The sequence below is a fragment of the Centrocercus urophasianus genome, unplaced genomic scaffold, assembly GCF_019232065.1.
Source record: "Centrocercus urophasianus isolate 14NV4802_14NV808 unplaced genomic scaffold, USGS_Curo_1.0 seq_10, whole genome shotgun sequence".
NCBI classification, from domain to species: domain Eukaryota; kingdom Metazoa; phylum Chordata; class Aves; order Galliformes; family Phasianidae; genus Centrocercus; species Centrocercus urophasianus.
In genome coordinates, this window is record NW_024884142.1 from 58299841 (window position 1) to 58312468 (window position 12628).

Genomic DNA, 12628 nt, shown 5'->3' on the forward strand with positions numbered 1-12628 from the left:
TCATAGAAGGAGAAACAGAAATAGTTTAAATGACCCGACCAAAACCAGACAGTATATTATAATATTGCAGCCAGACCACAGCATCGCTTAAACAAACACAGCACACTTTTTCAATTATTGCTAGCAGATACACAACAGTATACACTCTATGTGGTTGGTTTTCCTTGTTTTATTTTCAAGTGAAAGGACTTTACAGCAAAACCTATCAGTTATAATATTTGCAAGTTTTCATACTGTACCGATTCCTTTAAGATATTTCTTTCTCTTTGGAAAAAAACATTACATTGTGTTCTCACATTCTCGCAGTCAGAAACTGTAATGTTTGTTAACAGAAACAATACATTAATTTGTCTACAGATATGAGAAAATCTCCAAAGTTCTTGCAGGAAGAGGGCCTTACTAGAAAGATCAGTAATATATAATGGAAAGACTTGTGTCTTTACAGAATATTAATAGTCAAGGAAGAGAAACAAGGAAACAAAGGAAAATAGGATGAAGAATAATATAAAAAGTCAAATTTGTGGACTTGAAGATTAATTTGCAAGATTTTATCATACATGAAACCAGGCCAGATGTGAAAGGGTAAAAAAGACAGGAAGATACAGTAGCATCTTTTTGGGACATTTACCCAAATATCTGACAGCCTTTACAAAAATGCAGCCATGAGATATATGAGAAGAGTTACTTTCCAGAGATATAGAAGCTGTTCTGTTGGTCAATGTCCAACATCCTGATAGACAGGCATCAGAATTGCGATAGCACAGTCCTGATCATCTGTGAACATCCATGACAACAAATGAAGCAAAGAGAGGTACCATCCTGCTTAGATATAGAATTTATTACCTAAATCATAGAATCATACAATTGCTCAGGTTGAAAAAGACCTTAAACATCATCAAGTCCAACCACAACCTAACCATACTCCCTAACTAAAATCACTCTGCTCAATCATGTCCCTGAGCACAACATCCAAATGAGTTTTAAACACATCCAGGGATGGTGACTCAACCACCTCCCTGGGAAGCCCATTCCAGTGCTTAACAACCCTTTCTGTAAAGAAGCTTTTCCTGATATCCAACCTAAATTTACCCTGGCACAACTTAAGGCCATTTCTCCTCATTCACCTGTCACCAGTGAGAAGAGGCCAATCCCGCTCTTGCTGTAAGCACCTTTCAGATATTGGAAGAGAGCAATAAGGTTCTCCTCAGCCTCCTTTTCCACAGACTAAACAGCGTCAGTAATTACCATGCAGTCACAGTGGTTTGAAGGAAACTCCCATACATGGGAGCTGAGCTTTTCCTTTTTTAGGTATCACAAACTGAGGAAAAGTAGGAAAGAGAGGACTAAGGTTTTTTGTTTTAAATCAAGAAATTTGTATCTTTCCCTACTGAAAGTACAATTTAATCTAACAAAGCACAAGGGCAATGCTCATATGAATAAAATTAGTTCAGAAGCTTTTTAGTTGCAGATCACTCTTACAGCTTTTATGTAAAAGGGTAAACTGTCTTAATTATTCCTAACATAGAAATCATCAGATGATGAATTGTATGACTTGCAACAGGCACTGAACACAAGGCAGAAGGGTTCATGCCATCCCCAGTCTCCAGTTTCAGGCCCTATCAACGTCCTCTGAAGGTGGAGTACCAAACTAGCAACAAAGAAATACTCCATTTGAAAACATCGGTTTTGGGGTTGTTTGGTTTTTTTTGCTAACATCAATTGTCTTTCACGTCCATTAAGCAATGCTTGCAGGGGGTTAATAAGGTCTTACATTTATTCAGCCAGATACTGATGGCCTTAACTCAGAGACAGCATATACTTAAAACATGCACTTACTGGCTGTCCAAAGGAGCAACAGACTGACAGAGGATCCCAAATGCTTTGTTTAACACAATTAGAAAGTTATCAAATGTCTGTTCAACAGCCATAATTTAGGTCTTAAGGTAGGTAATGAACTCAGAAAGTTACTAGACAGAGAAAAAGATACGGTAACTGGGAACCAACAGTGATGATAGCAAGTTTTTGCACCTCTCAAGAGCTAAGGGATGTGCAAAGCACAGCAGCTTTGTCTTAGAAGAAAGTGAATGAATTTCTTCCCCTTACTCCTTTGTGAAGGAACAGTAACAACCCCTTACACTGAGAGCAACTAGCACTCAACTACCAAAATCCAGATATGTTGATACATGTTTTGCAAGTGTTTTTGATGATCTCTTCCAGTACTTGAAGAGAGCTTACATGCAAGGAAGCAGAGTGAATTTTCACAAGATCTGACAGTAATAGGACAAGGGGGAATGGTTTTAAACTGAAAGAGGGCAATTTTGGATATTAGGAAAAAGTTCCTTACTCAGAGAGTGGTGAGGCACTGGAACAGGTTTGCCCAGAGATGTCATGGATCTTCAAGACTACGCTGGATGTGGGCCCTGGGCAGACTGGTCTAATAGTGGGTGGCAATCTAGCCCATGGCAGGGAGTCTGGAACTCAATGATCTTTATGATCCCTCCCAACCTAAGCCAACATAACACAAACTATTTTTTTTTTATAACGCTGGAGCTGGTAAACAGGTTTCTTTCAGGCTGAATGAAGAACAGCACTTACAGCAGCCTCTTGGAAACCAATCAATTTTGGCCTAGTTCTATTAGTCCTGGTTTTCTACTTATGGTAACAAATTGATGAGCATATAGTAAGTCGCATAGAAAGCATTAACAGAAGGTCCCACTTCTGGGCTCTCATTAACACGTTATGAAACAGACAACACTTCCATTATGCGTTTTTGTTTTTTATTTGGCTGAATCAGCTATGACAAGGTAAAGAGCAAGCCACTAGAAGTTTTCTGATGTTTTTATGTCTCTTAATCACTCAGGTTATGTGCAATGTGCAATGGTAGATGTTCCCTTTTAGAATAATTTTGGAAACAACTTACTTCTAAGCACTAAGGTAGCAGGAATATTACAAAAGAGGTGGGAGCAGTAAAGAACTAAGTAACAAGTAGATACTATTGGTGTCTACTAGCACTACTGGTATAACAAAAGAGAAGGTCATATAATGTTAATAGGCAAGAGGGACTAGGAGATAAATTTGTAAATGAAGACAACAGATTAAAATGTAATGTGAAAACACATTAAAGGGATAGACAAAGGGAAATATAAAGAACACATGAAAACAACAGATACATGAAAGTGTTCACTAAGCATATTCTGGATTTTCTGTAGAAAAGAAAGACATACCACAAAGTCTATGAAAAGTAAGAACACAGAAATGAGACCTGTACCGAAGCCAGAAAAATAAAAGACAAAAATAAAACTAAACTAACAGTTTTATTCTCAACAACTAAAGCAAGTTATTCCCATTTAAATCAAGTTAACTGCCTGGGATACTTATACAAATTCAAACTCATGTCCAGATCCTGCATTTTCATCTCCTATTCACTGAGGATTACCCACTTCTATGAAGTACATGGTACCAACGCCTAGCAGTATGCATCAAACACTTGCAAAATAGTTCTCACCTTATTGTAAATCTCAATAATCAGCTCTTCATCTACATAGTAACTAGAAATCTATTCTATGTTCCTTTAAGCACCACAGAAGCTTCACATCACAGAATGTGAGGCAACTGCTCTCAGGGCACAGAGGTAAAACTGCTCTAAATATTTGTCATATGCAACTTACCAGCAAAGTGTCACACCAGTCCTCGGTCCAGGTCCGAACTCTGCTCCAGCCAGCATTAAGAACACAGAGCTTCTCCTCCAGGGAAGTCTCACTCCCTTCCACTAGAGCCTGGAGCGTGGTGCAGCTTTCTGTAATACTCTTCAGATCAGCTTTTCTCCTTTCCAGCTCTCTCAGAACATTCTGAAACAAGAAGAGTCACTCACACACAGCGCACTGCGAACTAGCTCCAATCACAAGAGCAAGGAAGCCAGGCATAAGAATTAAATGTGTCATCTCTTGAATATCAATGTATGGTTTCCATGAGAAAAGAAACATCTCTTGCCATTCAATATCTCCAATTATTACTGATAACATCTGTCTATTTAGAAAATTATTTGCCAGTATACAGCAAGCGAAATAATGCAATTAATTGCAAATACTGCCTGGAGCTTCTTAAAAATCTTATTCCCTGTGAGCTAAATACTTTTAGCTTATTATCTTTGGGAAAGAAACAAACATTCAAATTACTACATGCATTCTAAAATCATCTCCATCTCAACATTGAGACAGAAAGGATTATTTTTCATGCAACATAACGTGTTTATCCTCGCAGCGGTGCAGTGTAACAGCTCATGAAATATTTGTATTGCTTACAAAGGTATGGTAAATTTACTTCAGCAACTATTTAATATGCTTGTTTGGAGAGAAATCTTAGGGATATTCCTACAGTAGCAGTGTAGTACTAATGACAGTTAACTCTGAGCCAAAACTGTGAGAAGAAGGTTATGACTAGATGCTTTTCTAATTTTGTAAGCTTTGGAATGTAATGATTCTACAGAGATCTATTCCAAGAGGAAAAGGTGACAAATCAAAGAGTGGAAAGAACAGAACAAGTGTATTAACTGACATTTTTTTACTAACTCCAACTATTACATACACTAGTTTCTACAATGTGAGAAAATCATTTTCTCCAGAATAATTAGAAGACATTCTTCTCCCTCTGAAAAGTTGCAGTTTATGGATGAAAAAGTAAATAACAAGTTACTGGAGCTTTTTGATTTGTAAAGTCACACTTTTTAAGACCGGCTGTTTCAATGAAAAGTTACAAGCTCAACTTCTTGTTAAAAACATAGATGAGTTTTCAATTTGTTCTCTTAATATTTTATACAGGCCAAAAATATATTTCCTGAGAATTACAAACATTAACCTATGAATTATGCAGTGACAGAGTAAGTCATTTAAATACCTACTAATAACAACTACATAGCAATATCTTAATACTTCACTGGCTATTTGAGTCAACATTCAATTAGCTACTGCACACAGCCAATCAAATCTACAGTAACTTCATCATGTAAAAGACATGGGAACAAATTTAGGATTTAAATTCAGTCACTTCCATATAATATCACTATAATGTTAAAAACATTAATTTATCCTATGTATTTTTAAAGCACGCTCACTTTAGCCCAGGCAATTTCTGAATCCAGGTCAGAAAGCAAGCTCTCCGAAGTGGACTTCTGCACCAAGTCTGCCTCAGTAGTAGCTAGCCACTCTGACAAAGAGGCAGCCTCTTTCCTCATTTTGCGTGCCAGCTGGGATGCTCGTTCAAGATCTTGCTTTCCTTCTGTAACCTATGAAAAAAAAGAAAAACAAAGATTTTAAAAGACAACAAAAATGAAAGTGTTAGTCAACTAAGATACCCACTTAAATTCAAATCTTTTCATTAATAAAAGCTGTCTTCTTGCACAGCAAAGGACCCTGAAAAGAAAAACTGTTTATAAGCATCTGCATCTTACTATACAAAGCAGAATACATAAACCTGAATAATTATAAATTAAGATATACTTAAAAGAAACACGCTTACCGCTTACTTATAGCTAAGAATCACCAAGTCAAAGTTTAAAGTACGTTCATTATGTTTTTTAACTGATAATAGAACTAATTAACTAATATAGAATTAACTTATTAACTTAGATTAACTAATACAGAATCCAGTATTTTTGGGGCAGACATGACAGCAGAAAGTTGTAAAGAAAACACAGTTTGCCCTTGCAAACAGCTGTATAAAATAAATGTGAAATTTGATGTTTGCTGCAGTGCAATTAGTTCCATTTCATACTGACTATACAATTTGTCTGATCAAAGTTTAACATTTGAGAACAACCCAACCACGGAAGCAAGAATAAAGTGAGATTTCAAAAATTACCCTCAATTTAGTGTTTGCCTGTATTCATACAAAATAATATACTCTTTGAAGATCTAAAAAAAAGTAAATTCAGAGATACAAACAGGACTGTAACCTCATATTGCAAATATCCCTGACTTACTGTCCCTCTCTAATTTCTTGTCCTCCTACGTAATGAGCTATAAGTGCATAGGCTACATTAGAATCCATGCCTTCTTGAATATTCTTTACTTTATAAAAGATTTATAGGACCCATTTCAAGAAATTACAACAATGCTACGAGAGCACTAATGTAGTTTCACTCTGAATAAGCCTGATTCTGCTTGGACTTCTGTCTTAATGTAAGTAGGAAAAAAAATCCCTATTTCCCCCACCATCACCCACCCAAGCATTTAGTTATTTTTGACTATTCCAAATGTATCCAAAATGGAGATAAAAACTTCTAAGAAAATTACTCAAATCAATATTTAAAGAAGTTCTTAGAAAGCACTTTTACATGTATTTTTTATTTCACCCTGAAGGCAACTCTTAAAAGGATTACAGTTAGAAATCATCATGACATCTCCTAAAAATAAATAGAGAGAGAGAGAGAGAGAGAGAGAAAGAAAGAAAGAATTTACACCAACCCAAACTTCTCACATGACAATTCAAAAGTTAAGTATCTTGCAATCTGTTTTACAAACAGGTGTAACATCATACAAACACCTTAAGGAGTAGCAGGTGAGCTTTAATGAAATGACTAAAGTTCTATGAACTTTCCTTTCTTGAAGAAAGACCTCCCCTTCAGGAACACTCTATGATCACAGAGAATCTGAGCAACTTCAAAACTGTTACAAGCAATCTTTCATCTCTCAACAGATTCCTTCTGGATGAAGCAAATGGCTTATGCAGTATCAGCTGCAAAATCAAAACCTTACAACACCATCTGACATCAAAACAATAAATAAAATAATTTATATGCAGATAAATGTTTTTATAAAGATTTAGTTTTCTTACCTGTGCCCCGAGGTCATTGTAAAGAAATTTCAATGCTGTCAGTTGTTCATCCATTCCTTTGGGATTATCCGTCTGTTGCTTTTGTACAATTTGCCTTCCTGTCTTGATGACAGTTTCAACCTCCAGTTTCACTTCACTTAGGGTTTTATAGAGTTTCTAAAGCACAGACAGACATACTAGTGATTGATTTCTAGTTCAAATGTTCAGAGTACTTCATTCAGCGCACTTAAACTCTGAGCTTTGGATTAAGAGCAAATCAAAGTAACACATGGCAATGCAAAAATGTCTACCAAGCAGATTTCAAACTCCTGATTTTCCATACTTTATTCTAGCTTTAGTTTTTAATGAAGCAAATTTTATACCAATAGTTCATCACTGTTTACTCCATAACGTAACCCGCATCAAAAGACTAACACTGTGATCTACGCTTGACCTTTACTAATTTTATTTAAACAGAAAAAATACAAAGAACCAAGCAATCCTGCCTGGAGTCATGCAGTCATGCTTCCAGTAGGTCAGGCAAGACAATTTTTACATGTAAACTCATCTGTTTACAGATAATTCAAAAGAATTGCGGTGTTTTAGTTTTCAATAGTTCTGTTGCTATTCTGTAAAAAAATTGTAACAATATCTTCATCCCTTAGGAGACAGATTAGACTAGAAGAATCACATTGTAATGAAACAACTCCAAACATAACTTAAGAACATTCCATACTTACCATGCACTTGTCCAGATGAGTTTGGATTACATCTGGGTCAGTATCCTTCACATCCAAGACATGAAGCTCTGCTTTTACACTTTCCAACACGCGCTTGCAATCCAACATGCGCTGCTCAAAGTTGGCTGGTTTCTGAAAAAGCTGATACTTTGTAGACACTTCACGGAGTTTTCTCTGTTTTAATGAAAATTATTTAAAGTGATATTTAAATTAATGTTTGCACTTTGACAACGATACTTAAAGCATTTCCTTCTAATCTTATCCATCTCTCCTACTACCACAACTCAGGATACATGTTAACATCATTTGCCAAGCCACATTCCATCACCTATTTCTAATCTCCACATGTGATGCAGAAGAGCTCTAATTCTCTTCCAACACAATTTCAAGATATCCATTCTACCTTATTTTCAGTACTTATCCCATGATAATTATAGGATTTCAGCTTCCCTATTCAATTAATCTAGAGCTAATTGTTTCCTAATGAAAACATGTAGAAGTATACACTATTAGTTTTTGAGATTTGCTTGACCGCACCAAGCAATTTACAGACTAACAACAGAAGTGTGCTATTTAAAACTAGAACCTCTTCCAATTTAAATGCTTAGAGTGACTTTCATATTTTTACCTGCAAAACATCCAGCAGAGTTCCACCTCGGGGAGATCTGCATTCAGGAGAAGCAGGAGGGAAAGAGCGAGGACTTTTCTTGAGCTCCTCTAAGGTGGCCTCATGAGCTGCAATTTCAGCTTGAATTTTCTACCATATAAAAACAGGAAAAAAAACGTTACAACACATCTTGCAGAGAAGAAAAGAGCTTGCTTACTACTTAATATCCACCAGAATTAAATCCAATCTGTAATGTTAAACGTAAAGATTTGATTATGATTCTATGATTTTAAACATGGCCCTGGTCACAGCTTGCTAAATTGAAAACTATTAAGACTGTTATTCTATAAAATCTTCTTAAAATAAGAAAGCAATCTAGATCACAAAACTTGTCAATTAGAACATCAGTGCAGGAGTGAAATTAAACCTGCATGGATTAGTAAGTCTATGCTGAGTGCTATCACCAGATAAATCAAATTGATAGGTATTAGAAAGCTGTATTAGAATACCTGCGCCTCCTGTGGCATCTGAAAGGCATCTACCCTATCAGTCAGGTAAGATGTCAGCTGTCTATCCAGCTCTGCTAAGTTTTCCTGCAACACCTGCAGCATGTGGTCAGTTTCTCGCATAGTCTGAAGCTGCTGTTCCAAGGCAATCTGTCGGCTCACAGCCTAACAGGAAAGAAAGGTAAGATATGAGAGAGCATTTGTTCTGTAGGAACTATATTAAATTTTCTCAAAACAAAGGTGAGGAAGACCCCAAAACTTCTATGCCAAGAGAACTGTCATCTGAAATAACATTTCTTAAAAACTGCATGATTGATATCACTAACAAATAATGCTGCTAGATACAAGGCATTGAAAACAAGTCTCTCCTGTCACTTCATGAGGAAAGTAAGCTGTTAAAAACAGGCATTTCAAAAACTACTTAGTCACCTGGGAATCAGGGACATCACGATATACTGTAGCTTAGTGTTGTTTGATGTGCAAACCTGAATATTTTCCATCAAAACAACAAACTATGTCACCCCGTGACAGAGTTTGTTGAAAATAGAGGTTCACATTTCCTTCCTTCCACTGCCCCCTCTTAAGCAGCAAAACTTCTAAGTTCATTTGATCACTAATCCACGGGAGCACAAAATCCCCATTACCAGCACACACACACACACACACACACCGAGATAGAAAGTCATTAACAACCTCGCACATCAGCACTGCAGATACAAAAGCTGATAGCTTTCACATGGCAGTGAAATGCTACAAGGGCAAAAATAGTGATAAATGCTAACTTAAATGACAGCCTGTAACCCCTAGCTTATGCAAATGCATTCATGTTGCTCACTGTAACAAAAATGAACCCAAATTCTCTCTGTGACTATACTTCAAAAGTAGCAGGAGAAAAAAAAAAACAAGCTCTCCAATCCTACAGTCTGGTTGGTGCCTGTGCTACCACAGTACTCAACAAATGTATGCAACCTGAGATACAGCTAATCCTCTTCTATCTAGTAAATCTAGAATAGATAAGAGAAGCATGAGAAGAGGAAAGGGGCAAGGCAACAGATGGCAAATTGAAAGAATGCTTTCCTTCCCTTCCCTTATTATACTGTAACTTCTTCCTAGCACTTTCAAAGAGTGAAAATGTTTCTATTCATGTACTTCATTTTTACAGTTAATGAGCAGTGCACCAGTATTTATGGAAGTAGGAAGGGAACATTCATCTCAGTTATTGAACTTCATTGAGCTGGCCCTCTTGAGATCATAATTGACCTTTTTTTTTTTTTTTTTAAAATCAAAGTTATCTAGAAAAACATAAGGGGGTTGGGGGGGAAATAGGAATGCAAATGTGGAAGACAGAACATGACAGGTAGCAGGTGAAAATCTGTATTCTGCTCCTAGGGTATTATTCCAAATTGAAAGCAGCTGACATTATGAAACTTCTTCCTCGTTTCCTATGCTGAAGTCCTGCATCCATGAATTCAGGTAAGAGGAAGCATTTCAGCCCACCAGGTTGACAAACGGAGCCCCAAATTCTTACCAAATGACTCAATTCCTCATAGCGGGCATTGAAAGCCTCCAATTTTTCACTGATGATATCATCAAGAATCCCTCCATCGATCAATGTCTGCCCAAGTTCCCGAATCTGGGTTCGATTATCAGCTGGATGACGGAGGACTGATTCCAGAGACTAATCAGCAGAAAAAGTATAAAGTCAATGCATCAAATATTTCTGAACTATCAGAGGTAGAAATCCGGCCGCATGCAAAGTTTACAGTACTCTCAAGACAAAAAGTGTAAAGAAGTATGAATAAATTATGGCTTAATCCATGATGGCAAATACAGTAGCTGTTTCATTTTACAAAACCAAACTTCACAGCACTTCTCATCTATTCATCAATATTTCATGCAGTAGTGCTGGAAGGAATTAATTTACAGAGGATAAGAGAGCATGAAGTTTCAACTCTGCATGGTGTCAAGATTGGCACAATTGTTAGAAACAAGAAAATATATATTTTTTGGAGGGGTGGAAGGTGTTGGTCTTACAACATACATTCCAAATTCAGAGTACTACGTTAACAGAAAGAATCAGAATACTCAACATACTGTTCAGTATCCTTCTAAAGAGCAGAATTCTTGTTCTTTCAAATGTGTCTATCTGAAAAGTCAGCAGTACAACAGAATGACAACAATACCTCAAGAGCATCATTGACAACATCCAACTTATCAGTCAGACTTTCTGTCATTTGCACTCTTTCTTCTAGAGTGTTTAGCCAAGCTGTTTCTAAATCAAGATACTGAAGCAGCTCAATCCAACAGGACCACACCTCCTAAAAGCAACAGAAAAATTGAAATTAGCCTAGAAGGTCACGCATAGGCTTGAACAAATTACATTTCACAAATATCCCTCCACAGTAGTCAAGTAGAACACATTCAAAAGTTGGGCATTCTATAACAAATTTTAGATAGAAAAACTTGCTACTACAGAAGCATAACAAAAAGCAATATGCAAAACACATACAAAGGTCTCTAAACTCGTGCTAAAAATATCAGACATCCAGACACTTCTAACAGTTTAAGAACGTAACAAAAATTCACCCACTCCTCCTGAAATGTAGGACATACACAAACCTAGATCAACTTGTTCTAATTATTGAGAAGTTTCTGTTTTTCTGAAGAAACATGGACAGCTAACTCAATGATAATGTTTCTCATGCATTCCAAAGACCTCATCTCAAGAGAAAAAAATCTTGGAAAAGCACCACTGCAAAATGCATTGTCAAAGTTTCTGGATTTTGTGGCACAGACATTTTTAGCATCCTTTTCCATTCTTCATGTCACCTACCTGAGATTTATTTGAGATCTGCTAGTCTTACCTCTAAAGTGTGGCATTTCCCTCGGATCCGATTACACAGTAGCTGGTAGTTCTCCAACACAACATTCAGCTCAGTTGCCAGCTCCTGACCTCCAGATGGCACTTTAGTGGCCAACATCTTGATGTTGTCCTTGAGAATTTTCACTCGCACCTCCTTCTGTAGCACATCCTCTTTTGCTCTCTGCCCAAAAAGAACACATCATACTATTCAATTGCCATGCATCCAGCTGTTAACCACTCAAAACAACCATCAGCAGTTTAACATCATAAGTGTAGTTGCCAGAATATTCTCAAGTCTGAGCAGAACAAAATATGGCTAGAAAGATCACGCTATTGGCTGTTGAATTCTGCCCTAATCAGAACTTAAGAAGCAGGATAGCTGAAAGGTAAGAGACAAACTTTGACTGGACAGCCTGGAAACAACTAGAAGGATTCAGAAATAGAAATTTTCCTTAGCTCTTTCTTTTCAGGCTACAAGAACAGTTTTACAAAGTTGAAGTACCTCTGATATACAAGGCGCTGTAGTTTATGGTAGAATTTAGTACATGACAGCATTATTGTTGGACATATTGTTCTAAATGTAAGGCAATTAAAAAAGAAATTTCAGTTAACAAAAGGGCAAAGGATAGAGATCTGTAACATTCTGCTTTATGACTATCTCAAGCTACCTCACAGCTTTTAAAATTTACTTCCTCCAATTAGTAGGAGCTCCATTCAAATAAAAGCAGAATTAGGCAAGCTAAAGAGTTTTTCAAAATGTCATGTAAAAAATGCTCCTGGGTCAAATACACAGAGTGCTCTTCCCCAGTACTAGAGGCAGTCCCAGCATAACGCTCTTTTTTGATACAAATGTAAGAGCATACACAATCGTTAAAGTTCACAGGCTCACTGACACATCTGCCAGATTAAAAAGCACAGAATATAATCTGGATTTGATGGAAGTTACTGTGCTAAATCTCTCAGATTTCCCAATTAAAAAAAGTGTGTGTTTTTTTTTCCTGGCATGTTTTCAGCAGGCTGTCAGACTTTGAAATCTCCAGTGGCTTCAAAGGACACAAATATATTAATAACACTTGTTAAAAACTGCTTTAGAAAACCCCTT

At 36.7% G+C, this 12628-nt stretch overlaps 1 protein-coding gene across 3 annotated transcripts in view; it reads right to left on the reverse strand.

The window, feature by feature from the left end:
• UTRN (utrophin) overlaps positions 1-12628 on the reverse strand; it is a 347751-nt gene that overhangs the window by 225681 nt on the left and 109442 nt on the right. For all 3 annotated transcript variants that reach the window (XM_042814678.1, XM_042814669.1, XM_042814661.1), the window contains exons 26-34: positions 11528-11707; positions 10847-10981; positions 10192-10341; positions 8667-8828; positions 8179-8307; positions 7551-7724; positions 6832-6987; positions 5111-5281; positions 3669-3848 (exon numbers count right to left, since the gene is read on the reverse strand). In XM_042814678.1, coding sequence (XP_042670612.1) covers positions 3669-3848; positions 5111-5281; positions 6832-6987; positions 7551-7724; positions 8179-8307; positions 8667-8828; positions 10192-10341; positions 10847-10981; positions 11528-11707 — 1437 coding nt within the window. The remainder of the gene's footprint in view (positions 1-3668; positions 3849-5110; positions 5282-6831; positions 6988-7550; positions 7725-8178; positions 8308-8666; positions 8829-10191; positions 10342-10846; positions 10982-11527; positions 11708-12628) is intronic.